The following is a 23474-nucleotide window of genomic DNA, read 5'->3' as shown; positions in this document are numbered from 1 at the left end:
GTCGGCTCTAGCCGCAAGCCCGCTGGGCCATCGCCCGCCTAGGAAATCTCCCCTTTGCAGCATCACACCAGCAGTCCTCCTTGCATTTCTCGTCTCTCCAGTCCCGCTAGTCCCGCAAGGAGCGCCGACAAACTCACAGTAAGTTGGACATTTGAGTCATGATCGCCTTCCTGAGGCCAGCCAGCGATGGCAATGTAGGACAAGGTTAGCCGGCGCGTGTCTACGCATTAGCCCACTGCAATGTGGCAGAATGTCATCTAGTTTGAGGGCATGAGACGGACGATCTTTGGTACAAGCCACATGCTTGATGGTTGCACCCGTAGCAGCAACGGCGGTCAAGAGTCTGAGAAAAGGCGTGCACGTCGTTCATGCGTCCAGGGCGAAGCGCCCCTTCGACACCTGTCGGCTATGCACGGAGAAACGGTAGCCAAAATGTTGAGATGGTGTGTACAACATCGGCTGCCTACAGTACAGAGTTGACCCATCCTCAATCATGCCATGTCTTTCCTGCGCTTTTACTGGCCAAAGAATGTGGCTTTCGCCATGAGGGTGTGCCCTATCGCTTTACGAAACCCAAGGTGTTCATGAGAGTGTTTGCAGGTGGGGCGGTAGACTTCCTGCTGTCGTCGAGTTGGAAGTGTAGTGCGCCCTGTTCGGGCTGCTCGCAGGGTTTGGAGGCACCGCCATTGGCACTTGGGGGCGAGGCGACGGGTGTCACAGCAAGGCACCCTGGCGGGACAGTTTGGGCGGTCTGTGGAACATCAATCGGATCGCATCTCCAGCGGGCCGGCGCCGGCGCTTCGATTTCGTGCAGTTGATGATACAGTAGCCTTTGAAGTTGGCCCAGCTGACCTCAAGGGCTACAGCAGTGATCATCCCCCTCGAAGTCTCAACGCGCTGGACCAAACTGCACCCCGTAATGATTAGCTGAGGCACGCTCTTGTAAATCCCAGTCAAATGAAGATCATTCGAGCCAACGGAGATGCTCAGTCTGTTGCTTACTGCATGTCCCTTGCTGGGTTAAGAGTTCCCTTCGAATCCAATTTGTCAATACTGGGAGTTCTTTGACGTATTGAATTCGTTCAGAATTGTGTAGATGGTACTCCCTACAGGTACTCCGTGCATACCTAGTCTGTCCCTTGCTTTCAAGAACAAAACCTCCCTGGGCTCCCTGGAGGCGGCTCGGTTCGGCCAGGCACTAGTCCAATTCGAATGAAAATCACGGCCACTTTTGTCAGCCTATCAGCATATGTCACATGACAACTCGTTCATGTCAAGCTAATGTAGGAGAAAGGGAGTGTGGTGAGCATCTGCAGATGATGGACAGTAAGGTACCTTCAGGGATGTACAGTGCAAGATGCAAGGGCGGAACCGCCCCGCGAGACCAGGGCAGAGAGAACGATCCTTTTGTTGGTGGGCTTGCTTAATGCTCACCGCTCGCCGCTCACCCGCTCACACCGCCTGGGGGAGCGAGGGGACAGTCATCATATGGTTGGGGGACTGGTGCACTAATAGTATCCCTGTTATTGGTGTGGTGAATTTTGTCCTTTGGAGCTGCTGACTCGGTACATTTTCTGCTGATATGACACGAGCTGTGCTACTCTTACTCGTATATTGTGCAAAGTGCGCTACTGACAATCATTGGTTGCGTTCCGCATGTGCATTCCTTGTTGACGCCCGACAAGAACCGCATCGGTGTGGCCATTGATAGATGTCACTTTCACTAGCAGTACAGTAGACCAGATTTACCATCACGCTGTCAATCGCTAACAGAGATTCTCACTTCTAGGTACCTTGGCGTTGCAACAACACTCCAATGCAGACATTCTTCACAATTGACATCATTGACGACAGTGCTAAAGCACGGAGCAACCTCCTGAATCCAGCATCGTGCGTACAACATATTTCTCTTGCTCCACCAGCCATGTACAAACAGTACAAGTACAAGGAGGTGTGGAGCTGGAACGTGCGCCCTGCACCGGAGGACTGCCAATATAGTACTTCAGCACGAGCCTGCCTGTGCTCAAGGATACACCCTCCTCACCTACAGTACATATTCCCCAAACGGACACCCATCTCTTTTTGGGGTCAAGGTGAGCCTCGCAGTAATGCTACATCATCGAGTCGATATATCGCCCTGTCACTCATCTGTACCATCGCTGCCTGTATCATGGCTGTCGGGCATGACAACACTATTGAGATATGTGACCTGTCGAGAGAATGTAAGCCAAAGCACCGTCACCAGTCATGGAAAAGTCTCCTGAAATAGGCCTGCAGAGATGATCATGGTGGGGGACATTCTGCTCGTCCAGAAACGCCGCCTAGAACCTATTCCGGGTCATTTTTGTCGCAAAGTCGAACCACCGGCTCAGCTGGCCCGGGTCATAAATGGGGCGCTTCCCGACAAAGGAGGGAACCGTGTTCCATGTCTATTCAGTCTTTGATGGAGACGGAAGCCACCCTCCTGGTGACCTGCGGGAATTTCTGGACGAAGACGAATGAGGAATTGAGGGTGGGCTCACAAATGGTTCCAGCACTCCAATCAAGTCGAGGATTGTTTGCAACCCTTGTTCCCCAGTGATCTTTTCGTCTGGTATTGACTTGCCGAGCGTGAAATTACGCAAGCGAAGCAATTCTATGTTAGGATGGTCTGCCTCGTATCCCTGCAGAAAGCAATGGTCAGCGAAGCTCGACAAGCCGGACACTTGCGAATGAAGGCCACAGAATCTGGGCCAAGAGTACCCTCTTTCACGAGATTGGTACTGAGAGCTGCGCAGTTAGGTATGAGGGCAAAGCCATCAGCCGCCCGAAACGCGGCTGGGAGGGGTACGCTGCACTTCTGCCCGCCTCTTAACTCTTCCCGATTGATGATCCTTCGGTAAGTTCGGTGACTGTGCTTCCACGTGTGAAATGCAACCTGACGCCACCGCCTCCGGACGGGGAGAGCTGGGTCCGGTTGGACTAGGGGGTGCGATGACTCGGAAAACTTCGCTAGAGCAGGCTCCCTTTCTGGCGGTACACCCCTGCTCTGAGGGTCATGTGGCTCTACTCGTCCCGAATGGAACCTCTGCTCTCCTCTAAGAGTATTGTCCAGGCGTCGAGATTTGTGTTTTTACGTAGGCGACCCAACAGCACTGTTTTCCAGGCCTGGCCCCGAAGAACACAGCCTCTGCATCCGAAGTCGCCGTGCAGCGAAACGGAGTACAAGGGATGCACAGACCTCGTGGACCAGTCGCTACTGCAGCCACCACGTTGCAAGCGAATATGGAGTTTTGAACTGACTGTTGACGTACCTTTGGCTTCGTTTTCAAAGCATTTTCCGAATTCTGAGACGCAAAAGCTTTCAACACCTTTTTCTCGTCATTCGGCGCCCCCGCCAATATTTGCTTTCGCATTTGAGGGTCCATCAGAATCCGCTTGAGTTTGTGAGGCTTATTATTTATGTCAGTCCTCAGGAGAGCCAAAGGCTGTGCTTCTGGATGCCAGAGTCCAGATCCTGCAAGGACAGCAAGTCAGCGCGAGTTTGTGATCCAGGTTAATTGCCATACCGACGATGCTTCTCCCTCCAGGCTGGATCTGTACGTAGTAGCATGCATAGGGCCCCTTTCGTCCTGTTCGAGACCTTTAAAAATTAGTATCTGCCTCATTCAAGCCCGCAGATCCAGTTCAGATTACCATGCTGCCGAAAAGTGTGGCTAGAAGCAATGTCAATTACACAAGGCACGTAGAGAGACAGGCTTCGCGACCAGTCGTACCTTGTAAGGGGTGGGATCAGATGAGAATCTAATATCTCGATATATTCTGAAGACCTGGCACAGACTTGTGAGTGGAAGCGACATGGAATGGGTTCGTGTCAGCCTCACAATGTCCTTAGGGGGCAGTTCAGGGATTGTCTCGTCAATTTCTGCAATCCTTTCCGTCAAAGTTTCTACAAAGCTTTCCCAATCTTTCCATGATTGCCGGTAATCGGGGTCATGCACTGGCAATCGTTGTTAGCATGAACAGACCCTTTTAAAATGGAGGCATCCTTTACTCTTGAGCCATTCTCGGTCATTGTTGTTCTTGAGATCTTTCAAGAATGCCATTGTGTTGGGGTGAATTCTCTCAGGCACATATTTGATGCCCCCGTCTCCTCTGGGTTTCGGCTTTTCGATAAACACTTGCTTCCCTGGCCCGAGGCCGGTCGACACTCCAGGCCTCCAGAGCTCAGTGTCCTTTTTGAGAGCCGGCGAAACAGACGACCCGACACCAGCGCTGGGCCTCTTGTTAGTCTTTCGCTTTGTCCGTTGCTTTCGTTGATCCTCCTCCGAGTCTGAAGCATCCTCAGATTCAGGTTCGCTTTCACTGGCGTCCTCTGCGGCCGATGTGTCGTGGTCCTCATAACCAGAGTCCTCGGCTTCCTCGGGGGACAGTGCTCCAGCATGGTCAGAATCGCCATCAGTCTCCTCGAAGTATTTACTCTTGGTCGGCGTCGACTTTGTCTTGGATGCCGACTCCTTGAGCCTTTTTGAGGTTCTGCTGCCAGGCGTTGCGGAAATAGGTGTGTCGGACAAGTGTCGTTTGTGGGAAGTTCTGGAGCTTGGGGTGGCCCCAGAATCCCTGGGTTTCCGAGGAGGCATGTTGAAGGTCCTACAATATTCCCAAGGTGTTCCGGAGGTGCGACACCAATGCTTGTGTTAGATGTTTGAAGATTTGAGTCAGCGATGAATGTTGATTGATAACGAGGGTCGTGGTCGTGGCCATAGGCACCTACTCTACTCCGTACCTCGGGCGACCAAAAACGCGTCTCGACAGGGCGTCGTGCCTTGATGACGTCAGCATATTCAATTGCACTATTCTTTCGCAGTATCTACGAATACCCAGACAAGTCTGCTGGGAGAGTTGTAGCAGTATATTTGGTGTTTGATGGTACTACTCTGGTAAACTCACCTCCTTAACTTGTCAAACATTGTCTGAACGGCACCTTTCTCAGGTCGAACCAAACGAACACAGCAGCGAGGAACCGAGTGCTCACGTGACTGCGCGTTAAAGTGGTGGCATATCCGATGCTCGTCCCACAGTTCGAGTAGAATGTAGAGTGATTGCTCCGTCCCCAGTTCTCTTCTGGATCCTGCCGTAATGCCATTGATCCTGGGCAGGTCCGAGCGAACCATAACTTTACCCTGTAACATCACATCGGCGGCTTCACTTTGCACTTTCTCAATGTCCTTTCCTCATGGCGGCGAGGAGGCAGAAACCCTCACAACCTTGACGAACAAACATGGGAGGATCTCATCCCAACCTACCATCTGCCCCTCAACCAAGTCGAGTATTCTTTGACCCATTCAACTCGTCCTCCACCGGGCACCAACGGGCGGAAAATCGACTTTCGGGGAGCACCTCATGGCGTAAATCGCGGTCATACAAACTCAGTCACCAGTTTCGAGACACGAGTGGACGAGGTGGCGAACAGCACCTGTCCGACCTCGTCGGCGCAGGGAGTGAAAACTTTGGCAAAGATGGGAGAAAAGAGAATGGAGACTGGGAACCCGGTGCCCCTGGACTGAGAGAACAAGGGTGGCAAGACATTCGTGGGCTTTGGGGAAGCAGTGGAAGAAAACGACCCGACAGGAATGTGGAAGACGAAGGACATGAGGAAGAAGATACTGTTCAGGCTCAGAAGAAACTTCGGACGCCAATACCTCACCTGGAGGACCCATCTCAAGGTTATGCAGATGACGATGATGATGTACCGAGCGACATTCCCTCCTCCACGGCGAGGCGGCGAACACCCAAGGGAGAGACTGAAGAGTTGTCCCTGCAAACACCACAGATCTTCCGCAATCTCAACATGTACCTCAATGGGTCAACGGCGCCCTTGATCTCGGACCACAGGCTCAAACAACTCTTCTCGCAGCATGGTGGGAACACATCTATTGCGCTTGGGCGTAGGACCGTCACACATGTGATCATCGGTGCCGACTATGGGGGTGGGCTTGCTTCGGGAAAGATACAAAAGGAAGCAACACTCGTGCGGGGCAAAGGGATCAAATATGTCACTGCGCGATGGGTGCTTGATAGCGTTGAGAAGGGGATAAGACAGCCCGAGGCGAGGTATGCGCCGAAGAATCTCGACGGAAAGATCGGAGGGAGTGGGCAAGTAAGCGTGAGGAATATGTTTCTGAAGGGAACGACGAAATGACTCTTAGTCAGGCAGCCGAAACGCATGGTAAGGGATGGAGACACCTCTCTCATACACAGACCTTCACGGTCTACGGTTTAAGCAGGATAGTTCACGTTTCACGTTTCACGAATGAGGTACAACAGGACTCTAGCGTCACGATATATGTACGAGACATGGATTAGAACGGAGTATTCAGTATTGAGACATGGGTCAGAATAGAATATCCAGTTCTTAAGACGGAGATTCAGATACAGAACAATGACCGAAAAGATGATTGGCAATGTTTTGACAAATCCAAGGCGAAACAAATCTGTAGATCTTGAACATCAAAGGTTACAAACCGCGATAAAACTCCACACCGTCGTGACGCGAAATCTACCAGTTCCAAGTCGAATGTGGTACTCGTAGTGGATAGATACAATTCGAAAAGCCCTGTAGTCGTGGAGAAAAGGTATTCTGATATCAATTCGTGCTCAAGTTTGGCCATTCTGTAAAAGAAGATCAATCAAAGGTCAGTCAGTCATCAGCGATTTGAAATTTTGACCAGGGAGGTCCCGGGTATGATTTTTCTCCCCCGACTTTGTGACTGGTAGAGAAATTTAAAAAAAAAAAAGACTTACCAAACCTCGTACGCTCACCGTTCCTCTTGAGGACCGTGACTCGATCACCGACCTTGATCTCCGCCGCACTTTTACCCTCGGGTACCTTTGCCAGGAAACCGTACCGTCCAAAGACGGGTGACCACTTGGCTCCCGGGTCGACCCGTCTGTCCTTTTGTAATTTCTTGAGGATCTTGCCCGCCTCCCCGGCGCCGACCTTGCCCGTGGCGTAGTCCACGTTCAAACTGTTGCACCGGGCACAGTTTTGGGTGAGGACGAGTTTTGCCGCGGCGGCGTCGTCGCCGACCCGCAACTCGGCCCAAAAGTCTTCCTCCCACTCACCCTCGGCACCCGAGACGATGATGTTGGGTCGGAACTTGGATATGTCCATGACCTCTCCTTCGGGGAGGCGGCGTTGAGCATCCTCCCAGCTCTTCTCGCTGACCACCAGGTAAGGGGCCACGTCGGCGAAGGAGATGCCTTGGTCGACCCCGTCGTACATTTTGTTGGAACCGGTGATGGAACTCACCAGAGAAGTCGCCGTCGAGGTCAGACTTCCCAACCATCCCCTACCGCCATTGCCGTTACCATCGGCAGGGTCGTTGTCTCGTCGTTGTTGTCGTTGCTGTCCCGCCACGTTCGGTGGCATGTTTCCCAACACTTTTCTGCTGTTGGACCCGATGTACAGAAATTTCACCTCGTATCCGAACCTGTCGCTGAACCATTTGTTGTAGTCACCTCCCAGGTCGAAACCGACGCAGGGGGACGAGTGCATGGTGATCTCGACCTGGTCCAGACCCGCCGTGTCGGGAGTCAAGGAGACACTAAGTTCTTCGGAGCCAACCTTCTGTCCGGGTTTGTCGAACGCGTGGTCCAGAGAATACTCGACAATCACTTTGGTGGGGTTCTCGGGGTCGTCAAAGGCCGTGGTGAATAGGCACATCTCGGTCTGGTGCGCGATGTGCATGTTGACTCCTTCGTCTACCTTGTAGAGCATAAAGCGACGGTCGTGCGGGAAACCGGTGTACATGGCCGAGAAAGACGGGAGAGATATCCCTCGAAGTGACTTTATAGGATATGTATAAAGCTGGTTCCATATGGAATGGTCAGTCCAGAAAGATTACAAGCCACAACAGACTAGGGTATCTAGGTAAGTGAAATGCGAAGGTAGATCTCGAATCGAGAGACCATCATAGAAAAATATGATAAACATGGAAGCAATGAGATGGGACGAGGAGTATTGCAGGGTCAGGTCGTTTGAGGCATAGTCTGTATATCCAAGAGACCGAGGAAGTATTAATAAAAGATTCATACCTGCTTGACGTGCATCTTGGTCGTCGCTGTGTCTGCCATGATGAGTTGCTTTATCGTTTGGAGGGATTATATCCGAGTCCGTCTTATCTCCAGTCTAGAGAAACAATCGAGGCAACTTCGCTTTTCGCAGTCTTTCATCAGAAGAAGAGCGTCAACAAGTGTGACTGCCGGGATGCAGCAGGCTCGTCGTTGTCTTCGATGTCTACTTCGTATCTCAAATGTCTTTTGCGGAGATGCGCGAGGCTTCGCGAGGGGCAAAGTTTCTGGGTTTGCTGCGAGTATTCGTACCCTACGGCGCTGGTGAAAGGCGAAAAAGGCAGGATCTGTAATGTTTATTTGTTACGAGAGTATACAAGTGAAATGAGATGTAGTTGGAATACAGAGCATGGAGGAGAGTGAGTTGTTGGACGGAGTAAATAGTTACGGACTGTTCAAGCGTCAGCTCATCAGAATACGATCTCGACCCCGCACAACAAGGGCACATTAACCTAGGTTACGACTTGGAGGCTGGAAGCGTATAAGATCTTATCAGACAGTAAACAATAAAACGTCAGAGAAGAATGCTTTGATGGTTTTCTATTCAAAGTACTATTTCAGTCTAGCTGCAGAATCTGTCCAAGCATTGCTACCAGTACTGCCTTTCACATGAAAAGCCACTTCAAAATCTCGTTGAGAGATCAGTCTCGAGAGCTAGGTTGACCAGGTGCCTTGGATCTAGTACTGCTTTTCATGACTCTTGAATCTTGCGGAAGAGTGGATTGCGGGCAGTGAAACTTCGGCAGCGCTTCCCAAAGATCCACATGGGGATCGTGAGAAGGAGAATGAAGATGTGGACACCGCCAATGATCGAAAAGACTTCCAAGGGCCCTTGATTCGAGATCCAACTAGAGATGAAATAATTCATTCCGAACGAGTAGATGTTTCGTAGATTGATCGAGGCAAATGCTTCTGGAGCCTTGTTTCGGTGGCACTCGGTGATGTAGCCATAGATACTGGATCACGTTAGCATATCAAGCCGGGTTTGATTTTTTATTGAAAAAAACAGAGAATGATCAAAACATACCCAATGTTCAAGAACGACATGGAGAAGTAGATGATGCCGTAGAGCACGACTGGACCCGCCCATGGAGCTTCATTCTGCAACGTAGCACCGAACCCAAAGAACCCTACCACACCCAAAACGAGAGTGAGGACGTTCAAGGCAAGACGGAATTCGGGCTCGTAAATGCCGTTGTTCATTCTGGCAAGCTTCTTGACAGTCCAGTCGTTGAGAGGACCGGCCATAAACCCAAGTAGGGAAGCGATCAATGCAGCAATACTGATCAGTCCGACGTCCGAGACCGAAAAATTGTACGGAGGCCCGGTGAACAGTTGTGCCAACACACTGATCATGACCACGAGCCAGGACGTCGAGAGACCGTAAGTGATGAATCCGTAGAGCACTTGAGGGAAGAGAAGCATGCCAAACGGACGGAAAATGATCACAAGCAGATTCTCATCCGATTCGATGCCTCGCACGGGTCTCAGTTCTTCCCAGAATGTGTAGGGCTTCTCGTCGGCACCGGTGTAGATGACCTCGGTGTGAACTTTGTTGCCAGTCTTGGTCTTTTCCAAGTGTTCGGGATGCCCGCCCTTGACGACCTGAGCGTCAATAGCATCGAAGGTGTGGTCGTGTGTGCCCAGGTCCAAGTTGTATGCCGGGTCACGCTGGTAAACGGTCTCGGGAACGAAAAAGAAGATCAAGATGATGAATGCGCCGTAGAAGCATGCGCAGATGCCATATGTCCAATTCCAGCCAATGTCCTATATGACATTAGCATGCGAGCGCCGATGGGTGTGGGATGAGTCAAGACTTTACCTGAATAATGTAGCCAGAAATAATGCTAGCGCCGCCTACACCGATGCTGAGACAGAGGCCCCAGAAAGCGAGCCGCAGACCGCGTTCGTGGACAAAGTACATATCTCCGATTATTGCCGTCGTGAGAACTTCAAACGGACTCATACCAATGGCACCAAAGATACGACTTGCCAGGAGAGAGTGATAGCTGTGTGCAAAGTAACCCCAAACTGAGGAGATGAAAAGAATCAAATTTCCCAGGATCATGACGGGTCGACGACCAAACTTGACAGAAAGTGCGTTGGTCACAAAGCAACTGATGCCAATCGCAAAAATGGCCCAGCCGAGGCCTCCATTGAGCGTGTTGTAGGACATGTGCCATTGCTCGGCCATTTCAGCAAATCCTGGAGAAATCATAGGTCCCCTGAGCATTGTCAGAAAGGATCATCATGAAACCAGACATGACTTACCAAGCACCGACAACAGCCGTGTCAACAGAAATGATCAGCAAGGCGAGGTCTTTCTTCCATCTTGGCCAGTTGAGAGGATCTCTCGGCGAGTCACTTGGCTGAGGGACAAGAACAATATCCGCGTTACGACCAGTGCCGTGTTTCAGGTTGCTGGTGTCACGACCTCGGACAATCAGCAAATATCCTAGCAAAACCCTCAAACAGCTTACCATGAAATTGATGATGCTGAGTGTCCAGCATGTCAGCCAGCAAGGCTGTGCCGGGGACATGCTCGAGTTTGTTGTCATCTAAGACACCGAGTCCCATGTTGTCTGATTGTCGTTGTGCTTTTCGATTGGCAGCCCAGAGACTAATTGTCGAAGTGATCGTCTCAAGTCAGACGATTTCGAATGAAGCCAGATCTGAGCTCTTTATAGAACCTGCACCCGATTGTTGCGGGGAGGTCGGCAATGTACAAAGGCGCGAATTGCCGCCAACAAAATCCCGAAATTGAGGGAAGACGCGATGAATGAGATCTGCCGTTCAACCTGGCTGGGACAACTCCGTATCCCCAGATGCTTTCCCCGGGCACAGTTGGGGGCAGGTGGACCGTAGCCATAGATGGTAGGTGAGGGTTGTAAGGCGGGCACTTGTGTCCCGTGCAATAAGATCCCCGGTGGCAGGGTAAGTAGCAAATGCCGGGGTCTGAAGTCTGACCAACTAGAGTCGTTTTGACTGCATATGGGACCTCCTTGAACAACCCCATGTTCGGAGGGTCCTGCAAGTCTGGTTGAGATTGATAGTTGCTCCTGTGCATGATTGGGTAGAAACTAATCTGATATTGGAAAATGCGTGGCAGAAGTCACAACAAGCGTGGATGCACAATGAGCTAGACCATTTCCAGACAATGGATATAGACGTATCAACGTTGGCAATTCTTCAGCTCCACAAAGCCCCTGCCCTGCCATAGTCTGGGGATTTGGGGTGTCAGAATAATGACCGAAGGGAGAGGTGGGAATTTCCCAAGCGTTTATACAATAGTTTGTGTATGCACAAGGGGTGCACTCCATTGCAGCCATACGATGATCCGAGGTTCGCATCGTCGCCTGTAATTCGAGAACGTATCTGGAGAAGTGCAGAGTGATGAGGGCAGGGATGAAGGATTGACAAGACTCGTGTTTAGTCACCGGCATTATTTCACACCTTCATTCCCTGTCTAACACTCGTGGTGTCCTGGACAAACCCTACCTGAGATCGGGAAGCACTGAGGCGAACCGCACCTGCATCGTTATAGGCCAGGCGATGCCTGATGGACACACGTGGTCTTTTGTGATCAATCTTGTATAGTTGAGTGGAATATTGGATGCCGGAGGATAACCATCCGCTGTCCACCTCCAACATATAGGGTCAGCACAAGGGGCTTGTCTTGTCGTCCTGAGCAAGTGACGTTGGAAGCAGTAGAAAGTGCCCGGTCAAAGAAAATGAAGCATTCTGCCACTTAGATGGGAGGCAGGACCGCCTGCCCGTGTTCGAGACCAAAGGCAACGCTTCCTGTTGTGAAAGTCCATGGAAGGTTTAGACGCAGCGTGGATTTCAGGGACCAGATACGCGTAAGCTGGTGCTTCGTTTAGTACAATCGGCAATACACGTAAGACTTTGCCATTGATGAGGTGGCTGTCGCTGTTCGAGCTGATTCTGCCTTCCTCATCTCACCAGCTTGACAGAAAAGCAAACACTGTTTTGCAAATCCATACGGGGAGGTGGTCATTTACTTCCAGAGTCCCAAATGATCCTGATTTACCCTTCACCATTGTCAGGCATGTATGTCGTGCGTGTTAGACTGACATATGATGGACTGGCATCTATTGAGCATACACTTGAATGTGAGTTCCAGATATGTTCGAGCGTGGGAGGAATACAGTGAGATGAACGTGTTGAAGGGGCGAAGTAAGGCTCAATACGAGAACAGATCCACTGATAACGATAACCCGAGTCACGTGGGTTGCCATTAATCCGGTCAGCGACATTTTCCGTTTTCGCATCGGTGACAAAAGTTGAAGAATCTCAAACCGCACGCGCAAATTCCACCTTGTTCTGACCTTTCCTCTCTGTACTGCACTGTGTTTAACTTGCAGTACTGTGCTTCATTCCACAGGCCTGCAGCAGGCAATGAAGACGCCCTGGGCGCCTTCCCGAGACCTGCTCCGCTTCCTGCGTACTCAGGCAAATTCAGTCTTCATCACTCCCGTCGCGCCAACACGGCCTCCCCATTCCCGGGCCTTGTCCACCTCTTCCTCGCGATGCTCTCGCTTGCAGACATCTTCGGTTGACGATATATGGCAGCGTCAACGCGATCCTTGTAAAGCCCTACCTGCACCAAGATGCGCTCCCCCGGGTCCTCTGCAATCTCGAAATGCCAGCTCTGGCAGCCACAGCCCAGGGTTCTGGTTACGCTGGTTCCGTCGGAGGCAAGCGGCCGTGAGATCGAAATTACCACCAGACCCTCCAGGAAACAGTTCAAACTACGACGAGACCTCAGCTCAACTCTTCAATCTTTCACGAGCCTTGTCCAGAAACCAAACCGGGGCAGATCTGAAACTGCGATGCACCGAATTCGATGCGAATGGTTCTGTCACTATGGTCGCGGGAGAATTCAGGAAATCTGAGCTAATCGCAAAATACGGCCTCTTGCCTCGCGATCTTCGCAAGATTGACTCGTCCGTCCTCCCACACATCCTTGTTCGCCCTACCGCAATACTCATAAACCTTCTACATCTTCGAGTCTTGATCCAGTCCGATCGTGTTCTTGTCTTCGACGCATATGGCAGCACAGACTCATATACCCAGTCGTTGTTCATGTATGACCTGGAAGGCAAATTGAGACAAAAGGCGGATCCCAGAAATGGGTCTACGTACCTTCCCTACGAGTTCAGAGCTCTGGAAGCGGTGCTCATATCCGTCACTTCGGGCCTCGAAGCTGAGTTCGCTCTGGTCCGTGATCCCGTGGTTCATATTCTACGCGAGCTTGAAGAAGACATCGATCGAGATAAACTGAGACACTTGCTCATTCATTCCAAAAAGCTGGGTACTTTTGAGCAAAAGGCCAGGCTTGTGCGAGATGCAATTGATGATCTTCTGGAAGCAGATGACGATCTCTCGGCTATGTACTTGACGGAGCGGAAAGCTTCCAAGACTTCTCGGCCGGAGCATGACCATCAAGAGGTGGAAATGCTGTTGGAATCTTACCATAAAATCTGTGACGAGATTGTCGAGATTTCTGGTAATTTGATCAACAACATCCGCAATACAGAAGAGGTTGTCAAAGCGATCCTCGATGCAAATCGTAATCAGCTCATGCTGCTCGAGATCAAGTTCAGCGTCGGCACTCTGGGATTGGCCGGTGGTACACTGATTGCTGGACTCTATGGCATGAACCTGAACAACTTCATTGAAGAGACCGATTGGGGGTTCGGGACAGTCAGTGTGGTGTGCTTTGCCCTGTCCGCTGTCATTTGCGTCTATGGAATGCGCAAGCTCCGAAAGGTGCAGAAAGTCCGCATGTGGGGCGAAGGATTGGACACAATGGGCCATCGTGCTCGCATTGGTAGTCGTGGCAATTGGCATAACGAAGCCTTCGAAAGTCAAGCCCATCGCGCCGGCAGGTTGAAAGGGGGTGGCATCAACCTCGGTGGCAAACAATCCGGTCCCGTCTACTGGCCAGGCATGGAAGGACTGGGCGCACACCGGCTACATGCTACAGGGACGAACCCTTTCGGATCCGGAGATGCCGCCGACACCACCGGCACGAGCCATGAGCCTCAAATGACGATTCAGGATGATGTGGAAGACGTCGAGGCAAAATGGAGGGAAGATTCGAAGAAGCAGAAAGGTTTAATGACGAAGGATCATCACCATCCCACGACTCACCACACACCCGGAAAGAAATAGACCTCTGTTGGTCCTTTCTTTCGTACTTCGTACACAAGAGGCGTTCTTCTGACATCTGAGGATCCTTGCCCACGGGACGAATACTCACACGACACGAGAACGGCGAATGGCAAACGAGTGATTCCTCCATCCCCTGCTCTTGTACATTCGATGCACTTTTTTCTCCCCTCTTGAGCGTTTTTAGCGTTTTTGTGACGAGATGATGGGGTTCTGTGGAAGGGGGCTAGCATTTGGACTCTTGTACATTTTTTTTATTCCAAAGAGTCATGCCTTTGCCATCAAAAGGCAGGTCAGATACGGAGCACCATTTGACTCGCTCCCATACACAGACTGTGTACTCACACATGTACATAGATATACCACCACCACCAACTTGATGCAAAAGTCTTGCTGGCGTTGTCTATATCGCCACTCGAGACTCTCTCTTTCACCCCGCTCTCTTTATCAGAGGCTTTTACATACTCGGCACCCGTTGACGGTAGATATATATCTAGTACAGTGAAACAAAGCAATTTACGGAGTACACTTTTCCCTTGAATTATCCTTCTACAAAACAAAAAGCGGAAGAAACTCTTGTATGCCTAGGCAAGGGTAATGGAATACTGGGAATATCTTGTATCAGGCATTGTATATTAGACTGACCGGTCGCTCTGCTTTTTTGTTCATCTGTTTTTTCAACAACGCTCGCTGAGATGCTTTACCTCTGTTTTTGGGGGTACCTAGCTAGGTGCCACAACAACAACAAACCACCTAATTACCTTACCTGGGTACCCAACAACGCAAACAACCCCACGATACCATCACCACAGGTACCATGGTATCCAAGTCCACGCATCGACCACGCAAAGTGTAAAAACCGGTTTGGTTTGGGTCTGGCAACCCTGCCGCGCGTTGTCGTTCATCCCACACTACCCCCAGTGTTGGATTTGCCTGGTAATGGTGTGTTTGCCCATACCTGCTTTGGACGTCCAGGGGGGCAGAGACAACTTGGCATTCGTGTTTTTCCGCGTCGTACCCGGGCCCTCCTTTCCTCTTTCCCTCTCTGTCTCTGTACGACGAACATCCCCCGAGTCACATTGGAAAAGTAGGCCGAGTTGAAAAGGTCCACGCTTCGTGCAATGGAGCGGAGCCAGAAGATCCTCGACACGTGTGCCAACTTTATAAGGAGGTGGGGATGATCCCAAAAACCCATCGCACTTTCGCACCATCAAAGTCATCTTGTCCCCGTCCTCGTTCTCGTCCAACGGTTCACCAGTCGTCGTCGTCGTCCTTTTCATCGTCTATGCAAAGTGAGAATGTCAGCGAAGATCTCATATCGTGTATACATACAAAAGCAATAAAATGTATCCAGGACAAAAAAAATCGGACAGGCAACTTACCACTACCGCTGACTTTCTTCTTCCTCTGACTAAGGGCCGCCGCAAGTGCACCGGCAAGGCCACCCTGGCCACCATCACCTGCACCAACTGGACTTCCTGGACCAGCTCCCGGTGGAGGTGGAGCGGCCGATTCGGAGCCTGGAACCATGGCGGAAGAACGGTCTCGTTTCTCGTTGTCCTTAACTTTGCGTAGGCCACCGCCTCCACTTCCACCGGAACCTCGAATCGCTGCGAGCAGTGAATCCCGTCCGTCGCCGCCGCCAGATGGAAGAGATGGTGGAGGCGGGCCTGAACTTGCACCTGGCATCGGCGGCGGAGGAGGTGGCGGACCACCAGACGACGGCATGGGTGGTGGTGGAGGAGGAGGAGGCGGTCCGGACGACGAGGGCATGGGCGGCGGAGGAGGAGGACCAGAGGACGATGGCATTGGAGGTGGGGGAGGGGGTCCCGCCGAGGATGGCGGAGGAGGCACAGCTCGTGTGTTCGGAGGTGGTAGGGGCGGCGCACCACCGCGAGCTGGGGGCGGAGGAGGTGGTGGAGGGATAAACGCCGGGGATGGTGCGGGTCCTGGCGCTTTGGGGGGCAGCGGAGGTGGCATCGACTGCGGCATCGATGTATCCCTACTTGGTGGAGGCGGAGGCACTGGACCACGGCTCGGCGGTGGTGGAGGAGCGGAAGATTTGCGATCGCCCATGAAGGGAGGAGGTACTCTAAACATCCCCTGTGGCTCTTCATCGATCGGCGTCTTGGGCGGGCGGGGAGGCGGTGGAGGGCCTGGGTTTGCTACAGAGCCCGAAGAGGCTCGAGCTCGTCTTGGGGTGTATACTTCTGGACCTTCCTTGACGGCATATTTGCCTGCGTCTGCAATAGGTGGAGGTGCACGGAACCTGGGTTGAGGGCTGGCGACCGGAGAGGGCGTCCTTGGTGGAGGTGATGGTGACCGTGGAGGCGATGGCGCTCTGCCACCGACGGGCCTTCTGGACGGCGGTGGGGCCGGAGGAGGGCCGCGTTTGCTAGAAGATGAGGCACCCGTATTCTCTGGACTTATGCGTGATGGTGGTGCCGAGGGCGGCGGTGGTGGAGGAGGCGCGCGCGACCTTGTTTCGGAGACGGACGGTAAAGCCTGGGCAATTCCGTTGGCCATCTCCTCGGCCTGTTTCTGTTGGACATATTTCTTGATAAAGTCGGCATTGGCTGCAATCTGGTCCTCGGTGATGCCCATCTGGAGCAGCTCGTCCAGGATGGGCCGCCAGGTGGGATCGGCCAAATCGATACCTCCGGCGCCGGCACTGCTCTGCGGGCGGCTGCTGCTCGCGGGAGCAGGACTGTACATCGGCTGAGGAATGATGGATTGAGGCTGGGCCGCCTGTGGTATAGGGTTGGAACTGTGCCTGTGCCCTCGCAAGAAGTTGCCGACCCGACTGTGGTGTTTATGCGATGACCCAGAGATATGGACCTGGCCTCCTCCAGCACTCGAGGCAAAGGGTTGTGCTTTCGTCTGCTTGCTTGCATTCTTCTCCCGCTCGTCCATCTTCTTCTTGAAGGTCCTCGCCTCCTTCTCGTCGACAAACGACAGTCCGGCCAGACATTGTTCGAGTTCGAAGGAATGGAAAAAGGTTCGATCTTGATTGTATTGAAAGGTGTCGTAGATCTCCTGATCCCATATCACACCCCGATTCGCGGGGGAGACATCCACCAATTTGATCCAAAAGGTGTTTCCGACAAGATCATTGCAAAGGACGGCGGCGCCTTGTAGACCGGTATAGGTCCATCGGTTTCGATGGGGATAAGCGACGTAGAGTCGAGCGACCGCGACAGCTTGGATCTTGTTGGCAGCCTTGGGGACGGTCCGTTTCACGGTTTCTTTGTCAGCATCGGAGAGGATCGATGGCATTATGAAAAAAAAAAAGAGGTGGAGGAAGGATACGTAGTTGGTATGGTATGGCTGTTGATACAAGACCTCCAAAGTGTTGAAAGTAGCAAGTTGAAGTCGCGCAGCCCTGACTCTCACAAAGTAATAATCAAGGACCCTGTCACTCCAAAGGACTCACTTATTAGCTTAGCGTTGAGTTGGGCACTTCCGGTGGCCGAGCTGCGGGCGGCTGTGATTGCCCAGGAATTTAGGTATTTAATAAAGGCTCAGCCACTACGGGTTCGGTGACCTTTGATGGGTGCTTGGAATTTCCACTTGCCGCGTGGCTTACCAGGCTGCTTCCGCTCTTTACCTATTGTACTCCGTACATGTATGACCTTCTACGCCTCCCAAGAATGCCACTCAATAGGTGGCGACTCGAGGTATTTGCACTTTACAGAGAGTATCTTCCTCGGTATTTATGCTTTACATACGGAGGACAAGTACAATATTACGATGCGACTGTCGTACTGAATCGATCCCTTAGATGTCGATTTGATATCCTCATCCCGATTACAAGGAGCTCGACTTTGGGCACCTCTAGGGACGAACAGAGGGACGAACAGTGGGCATTTCCTCCCGGTCTCAGCTGCGAATAGGCATCTTAGGTCAAACAAAATAAACAGTTTAGGCTACCCCCAGTCACTCCATTTTTAATCAGGCTCACCAAGCACCTACAATAACTTAAATTACTTGTGGCTAAACAGTTGCTTTCCGTCTCCAAGTTCGTCATTGCTGCGTTCCCCCCCCGCACTCGATACGAACGAGGTCTTTGCATTTCACAAACGTCATAGCAAAAGAGTGACACAATGCTCAAACCCCATCATCATCATCGTCGTCACCATATATGTATTGTGCTCGTACCCAGACATGTCAAGAGAATCTTACTTGTTTTGAATATTTATCATCTCTGAAACAAACACCTGACGCATTTTACCGGAACAGACTTCGACGTCTTCCTTCTCACTGAATACTCCTCAAATCCCTCGAATCAAATCAACATGCCTCAACACCCGGCAGAAGAGACCGCTCCCTCCCACATCTTTGACAAGGTGGCCAAAGAATCTTCCGACTCAACCGCTTCTGATGCCCCTCTGCACAAGGAGAATGAGCAACCCGTCAAGCAGGCCGCTTCGGCTCAAGACCACAAGGGCCACGGTCCTCAACTTTCCGACAGTATGCATGCACATCCCCCCCCCAAGGGCACTTGCATGGGATAACCCACACTGACGGTGCCACTGCAGACTTGCCAGAAGCGAAATCGAAAGACGAGTTAAAGGCAAAAGCGGCCGAGATGAACAAATAAGTGGTTCTTGGGTGTGATGCACTCATTACTGTAAAATAGCATGAAATGTCAGAACAAGCGCGGCGGAGCATAGCCCAGACCACGGCTGCAGCATGACCGTAGGAAGGGTGGCAGGAAAATATATACACAGGTTCTAATGACCAAAAGAAATTCATCATTGACCCTTGGTTCCCTGTTTGACCCATCTTTGATGAAGCGGAAAGTACAGAGGCACGACGAACAATATCCAAGGCCGGGGGCATCACTCCGCTATAACTGCCGAGTCAGCAAGTCGAACAAGGCATCTGAACGTCAACGCAGGACGCAATACGAGTAGTACAATGTCCAAGATATGTGGGAGTGTCAACTACAGTAAACGAACGAACCATGAAAGCAGACCGACATGCGCCCAGTGGACCTGATCAAATGTGCTGCTTGATCAAAATAGCCACTGCGATTGACTGTTCAGTAGACACTACACTCTCACTCTCATACGTCCTATCTTCGCACAAGTATTGTATCCTGCATCGCCAGATTCTGACCGTCATTGTCTCTTGGACCAACGAGCGAGCTCACCCATCGTGCCGACTGTATTCTTTTTGTGCTTTAGAAATACTAAGCATTTCCTTAGCATCAAGTGTTCAGAGCACTTGGAAAAGGTTCTGGGTTCTCGTCCCAGCTACTCCAATTTTTTTCCCTTCGTTTTTTGAGTTCTCTCGGTCGAAGAGACAATTTACTTGACTTTTCTGGGTTCTCGATTGTCACGAGTCTCTCACCCATCGCCGGGATTTTTTTTGATCCTCTCCCAGGCGATAATGAGTAATGACCATGTCAAATGCTATTCTATATCTCTATATGCGAAGTATTGTGCTAAAGTTCTACATATCTATCTATTGTGTCTTTTTCCATTCCGGAGCCTGTGCATGGCTCGATAGATGTACCTTTGGCAAAGGCATTATGTTCTCTTCACCACATTTCTTTTGACGGGCCACAGAAGATCACGTTGTAGACAGGACCAGGTAATTTGCCAGGAACAACTTGAGTATCTTTGAGTTCAAGTCTTCTTGTCTATATGTCAAGAACAGAAACCCGAAAATGTGCATCGACAATGGGACAGAAGCTGCTGCGCTCGGAATCGGCAAAGGAATTCTTCTTGACCATGTGGGCGGTTCTGAAGCGGCAATGGGGAAAAGAGCAGACGATCATCGTGAAGCTGATCGATTCAATTGAAAGACGCACCGGTTGGAATGTTCAATGGCAGATCAAAGACTTCGAATGTACCTGATTCTCCAGGCACACATCTTCACAGCACTGAAACGTTGGTTAAGCTGAATCACCAGTCAATGAGGAACTCTCTCGATTCAGCTACTATGCGTCAAGCTTCAGCTTCAATAACATCGCCGAGGACACTGAGTTGCGTGTAGGCAGTGAGACCTCGAGACTCAAAGAGCTCGCCTTGACACGACACCGTTTGATTCTGAGTGAAGCATCCCTTTCATACCTGACTCGCAACAGTCACTGTGGTTGTTCGCGCCAAGCCATCAGGCATTTGCAAAAACTACTTAAGGCTGGCCCATACCCAAACCTCGCACTTTTCTCATTCCTCAGCTCAATCATCCTCTCTCAACCAAACATCCTCTCCTTCCCCTCCGCAATGGAGTGGATGATGAGGCCGAAGAGGTTGACACTCAGCACCATGAAACCAGACCTTCCAGTTTCACGAAGACAAAAGCGCCTCCTCCGCTACCTCACAAGAATGGAGGATTCAACTCAGTATATATAATTAATTCTCACAGTCAGTATGCCCTGGAGGTTTTGCCTGCGCTTGTGGAAAGCTAAATTGTCCAAAAGCATACTTGAGCACCTCTGGTCGAAGAACTCCAGAACACTCTGAAGTCAGAAGCAGTCATCGATTTCGCAAAGGAATTCGATATGAATGTCGATAATTTCTTCGACTTCCAATTCCTCACATTCGTTGTCAACGACTGGTCGAAGACCCGCAAGGCAAAAGAACTGCAAGTCAACATGCAGCTCGGTCTGATCATAAGATATCACCTTCAGCAGTTCGACCCTGCCCATCAAACTCTCTGGATCCATTTGGATGAGAATCTTTTGAGACAGAAGAAAGCCATCACCATTCTGGAGATTAATATCTTGGGTTTCAATATTTTGGATTTGAACCATGGTTTGCAAGAATGATGCCAAATCTACCATATGTTCCAGAGAACTACTGCACCCTCTTGGTCAGCAGAAAGTGGTACGCAAAGCGTAGGGAAGACGGCGACTGGGATAGCAGAGTGGTCAATCTCATCAATTCAGATGGTTAAAACGAGTTCGACGTCGCCATGCTGATCGAAGCACACTCTGGTACGAAAGTCAAGCTCCAACATGTCGCCGACCCGCATCCATCGAGAAGAGCGACGCAAGGTGCAGAGAGCCTTGCGGTCCAGGCAAAAGGTAGCCCATGGATGCTGTTCAACAAGCAAGCCAGAATCTGGTACACTGACAACAACTTGCACCACTTGGAGTCTTTTGATATCTTCGAAGCAGTCTTTGCCGATGGAGATCACACTGCCAAGATGAGACTGAATGCTGTCCAACAGAGGATCCTTCCTGGTATTGAAAACACTCATGGAAAGGGAGTACTTGCATTATTCTGGACGAAGCAGTGACTTCATCCTCTCCGTCCATCTAATCGGATAAGGAGAACCGCAGCCCAATCAATCCTATGCCCCTGAAACGCAAGCGAAGTGCTATCTCAGAATGTCATTGCCACCATAGGCATACCAAGAACAAGTGGATTGGTGCTAGACAAGGCGTCTATTAAACATCTCCAGAACCGGAGTACGGGCCTTGCTCGCTTTGGACTCGATCTCCATCGAGCTTCTCATCCCAAATGTGTCTGCGAACCTATAATGCACGGGTTCTTCTTGAATCAACTGAGCTCAAACGCCTCTGCAGTACAAGACACGAAGTATTTCCATATCGTTAAGCGAGTTGTCGAAGCACTCAATGAGTTGAAGCAAAAACAAAAGCAGGGCGAGATTCGGTTTGTCGCCAGCACCTCTGATGGCTTCCTCACGAATCCAAAAGGCTTTTTCGGCTTCTTCGAACCTTATCGATCTCTCAACATCACCTATACTGTTTACGAGGGAGAGTTCGATCGTCCTCGAATCATGAAAGTTTTGAATATCCTTCGAGCGATTCAGGAAATCGACCAAGGAACAAAAACAAAGAGAACGATGAGCGTAACCTTGTCAGCCACACCATTGCTCACCTCTTTTGAAAAGCTCACGTGTGCCTTTTATCTGGCGTCTGAGCCAGTTTGAATCAAGATGATTCAAACTATATATATATATATATATATGTATTCGCTCGAGGCAACTTGATTACCGCGTGGCGTCTCAGCTCGCCGAAAGGTTGTTTACTCGGCTTATCGAGGTCCAGTCTCCAGTAGGAGAAGTCTACAAACAGTCAAGAATGGAGCCATATATCTGCCAGTTGGTCAGCGGAATGGCTTACTCGTCCAGGCTCAGCTCGACACCGAAAGCAGCATATGAGACTCGGAAAAATTTCGCCATACAGTTTCAAAAAACTGTCCAGAGTCACTATTCGTTCACGAAGGCAAGCAGTGTCGATGGTTCGATGGTCACACACCAAAGTCACCGGTACTGGGTCCAAGTACAACCATTTCTACACCATGACAACAAGCAGATTGGTCCAAGAGTTGCTCAAGAGCAAGAGTCCAGTACCCACTGCAGCGCACCCAACAATTGCCATCAGTCCCGCATATGCTGCCCAACGAGACCACTGCACGTCAATGCTCGCTTCCGTGGAGCTTCAGCAGCTGGGAGGTTGGGATCGTGAAACTGTCGGATGCATTGACGCCATGCAGAGAAAACTGTTCAACTTTGATATTGTCATCCTACCAAATTTTGAGGCGCCTCGGCCCAGGTTTCTTGGAGGATCTGCGACGTCTCACCGTCGACTGCTCGAGAGCTAGCAATGGCCTCCTCCTCGTCTCTTCCAGAGAGGAGATCAATAATGCGCGTAGAACCATCGACCATCGAGACGAAAAAATGTAAAGGCGACGTCGACGACCGAGCGACGGAGTACAGATGCAAAGTGATGTTCGAAAATGTCGGACCCAACTACCCACAGATCTCGACTATCTGAAAAGCTACGCCGGAGGAAGAAATGAGTAGGAAGGCAGTACTATCTAGTGAGGAGGATCATGGGATGCAATGGATTCAATGAACCCAAGGGATCCTTTGTTGTCATGGAGAGAGAGAGAGAGAGAGCCTACTCGAAGTACTGCTCGACGGTGTACACGGAGGCATTGGAATCGGTTGCTAGTCCACAGTGCGTTCTCGTGGATGTCGATTCGGTCTCAACCGCCAGATCAGAGAATGTAATATTGCTTTTTTGCGTTGCAATGAGAGACTCGGTATTGAGTATCAAAACCAAAATCAAATGGTCCAATTTCAAAGATTTTGCCTGTTGATAAGAGGAACCTCTTTTTTTTGCAAAAAAAAAAAAAAGCTCGGCTGTACTGCAAAGAATGAATGAAATCGGCAGGGGCTTGCCG

The 23474-nt window shown here is 50.8% G+C and overlaps 9 protein-coding genes across 10 annotated transcripts; 5 read left to right on the top strand and 4 right to left on the bottom strand.

The window, feature by feature from the left end:
* Positions 1-1520: 1520 nt before the first annotated feature.
* Positions 1521-4743, bottom strand: PV06_02747. Of its 2 annotated transcripts, XM_016403468.1 has the most exons (9): positions 4034-4743; positions 3864-3979; positions 3756-3809; positions 3676-3695; positions 3549-3622; positions 3294-3496; positions 2523-2663; positions 2045-2209; positions 1521-1986 (listed from the first exon to the last, which is right to left on the bottom strand). In XM_016403468.1, exons 1-8 carry the CDS (start codon positions 4617-4619, stop codon positions 2141-2143), a joined length of 1263 nt encoding a protein of 420 aa, XP_016267365.1. In that variant the 5' UTR covers positions 4620-4743; the 3' UTR covers positions 1521-1986; positions 2045-2140. The 2 variants fall into 2 exon arrangements, with proteins under 2 accessions (XP_016267365.1, XP_016267364.1); XM_016403467.1 differs by having other exon boundaries at positions 1521-2209.
* A 348-nt stretch (positions 4744-5091) lies between these two features.
* On the top strand, positions 5092-6443 carry PV06_02746 (uncharacterized protein). The gene has a single exon (XM_016403466.1). It carries the CDS (start codon positions 5261-5263, stop codon positions 6179-6181), a length of 921 nt encoding a protein of 306 aa, XP_016267363.1. The 5' UTR covers positions 5092-5260; the 3' UTR covers positions 6182-6443.
* Positions 6377-7792, bottom strand: PV06_02745 (uncharacterized protein; the record flags this gene model as incomplete). The annotated part of the gene is made up of 2 exons (XM_016403465.1): positions 6377-6651; positions 6784-7792. 2 exons carry the CDS (start codon positions 7790-7792, stop codon positions 6626-6628), a joined length of 1035 nt encoding a protein of 344 aa, XP_016267362.1. The 3' UTR covers positions 6377-6625.
* Positions 7793-8803: 1011 nt separating this feature from the next.
* PV06_02744 (uncharacterized protein) lies at positions 8804-10689 on the bottom strand (the record flags this gene model as incomplete). The annotated part of the gene is made up of 5 exons (XM_016403464.1): positions 8804-9068; positions 9140-9879; positions 9935-10337; positions 10384-10546; positions 10593-10689. The coding sequence occupies 5 exons, from the start codon at positions 10687-10689 to the stop codon at positions 8804-8806; spliced, it is 1668 nt and encodes a 555-aa protein (XP_016267361.1).
* Positions 10690-12427: 1738 nt separating this feature from the next.
* On the top strand, positions 12428-14877 carry PV06_02743 (uncharacterized protein). Its single transcript, XM_016403463.1, has one exon. It carries the CDS (start codon positions 12532-12534, stop codon positions 14308-14310), a length of 1779 nt encoding a protein of 592 aa, XP_016267360.1. The 5' UTR covers positions 12428-12531; the 3' UTR covers positions 14311-14877.
* A 13-nt stretch (positions 14878-14890) lies between these two features.
* On the bottom strand, positions 14891-17772 carry PV06_02742 (uncharacterized protein). Its single transcript, XM_016403462.1, has 2 exons — positions 15690-17772; positions 14891-15590 (listed from the first exon to the last, which is right to left on the bottom strand). The coding sequence occupies exons 1-2, from the start codon at positions 17581-17583 to the stop codon at positions 15559-15561; spliced, it is 1926 nt and encodes a 641-aa protein (XP_016267359.1). The 5' UTR covers positions 17584-17772; the 3' UTR covers positions 14891-15558.
* Positions 17773-18325: 553 nt separating this feature from the next.
* PV06_02741 (uncharacterized protein) lies at positions 18326-19567 on the top strand. Its single transcript, XM_016403461.1, has 2 exons — positions 18326-18777; positions 18846-19567. Exons 1-2 carry the CDS (start codon positions 18603-18605, stop codon positions 18905-18907), a joined length of 237 nt encoding a protein of 78 aa, XP_016267358.1. The 5' UTR covers positions 18326-18602; the 3' UTR covers positions 18908-19567.
* Positions 19568-21231: 1664 nt separating this feature from the next.
* PV06_02740 (uncharacterized protein) lies at positions 21232-22215 on the top strand (the record flags this gene model as incomplete). Its single annotated transcript, XM_016403460.1, has 2 exons — positions 21232-21502; positions 21638-22215. 2 exons carry the CDS (start codon positions 21232-21234, stop codon positions 22213-22215), a joined length of 849 nt encoding a protein of 282 aa, XP_016267357.1.
* A 227-nt stretch (positions 22216-22442) lies between these two features.
* PV06_02739 (uncharacterized protein) lies at positions 22443-22889 on the top strand (the record flags this gene model as incomplete). Its single annotated transcript, XM_016403459.1, has 1 exon — positions 22443-22889. One exon carries the CDS (start codon positions 22443-22445, stop codon positions 22887-22889), a length of 447 nt encoding a protein of 148 aa, XP_016267356.1.
* Between the last annotated feature and the right edge of the window lie 585 nt (positions 22890-23474).

The sequence above is a fragment of the Exophiala oligosperma genome (genome assembly GCF_000835515.1).
Source record: "Exophiala oligosperma strain CBS 72588 unplaced genomic scaffold supercont1.2, whole genome shotgun sequence".
NCBI classification, from domain to species: domain Eukaryota; kingdom Fungi; phylum Ascomycota; class Eurotiomycetes; order Chaetothyriales; family Herpotrichiellaceae; genus Exophiala; species Exophiala oligosperma.
This window is presented reverse-complemented; position numbering and strand designations above follow the sequence as displayed.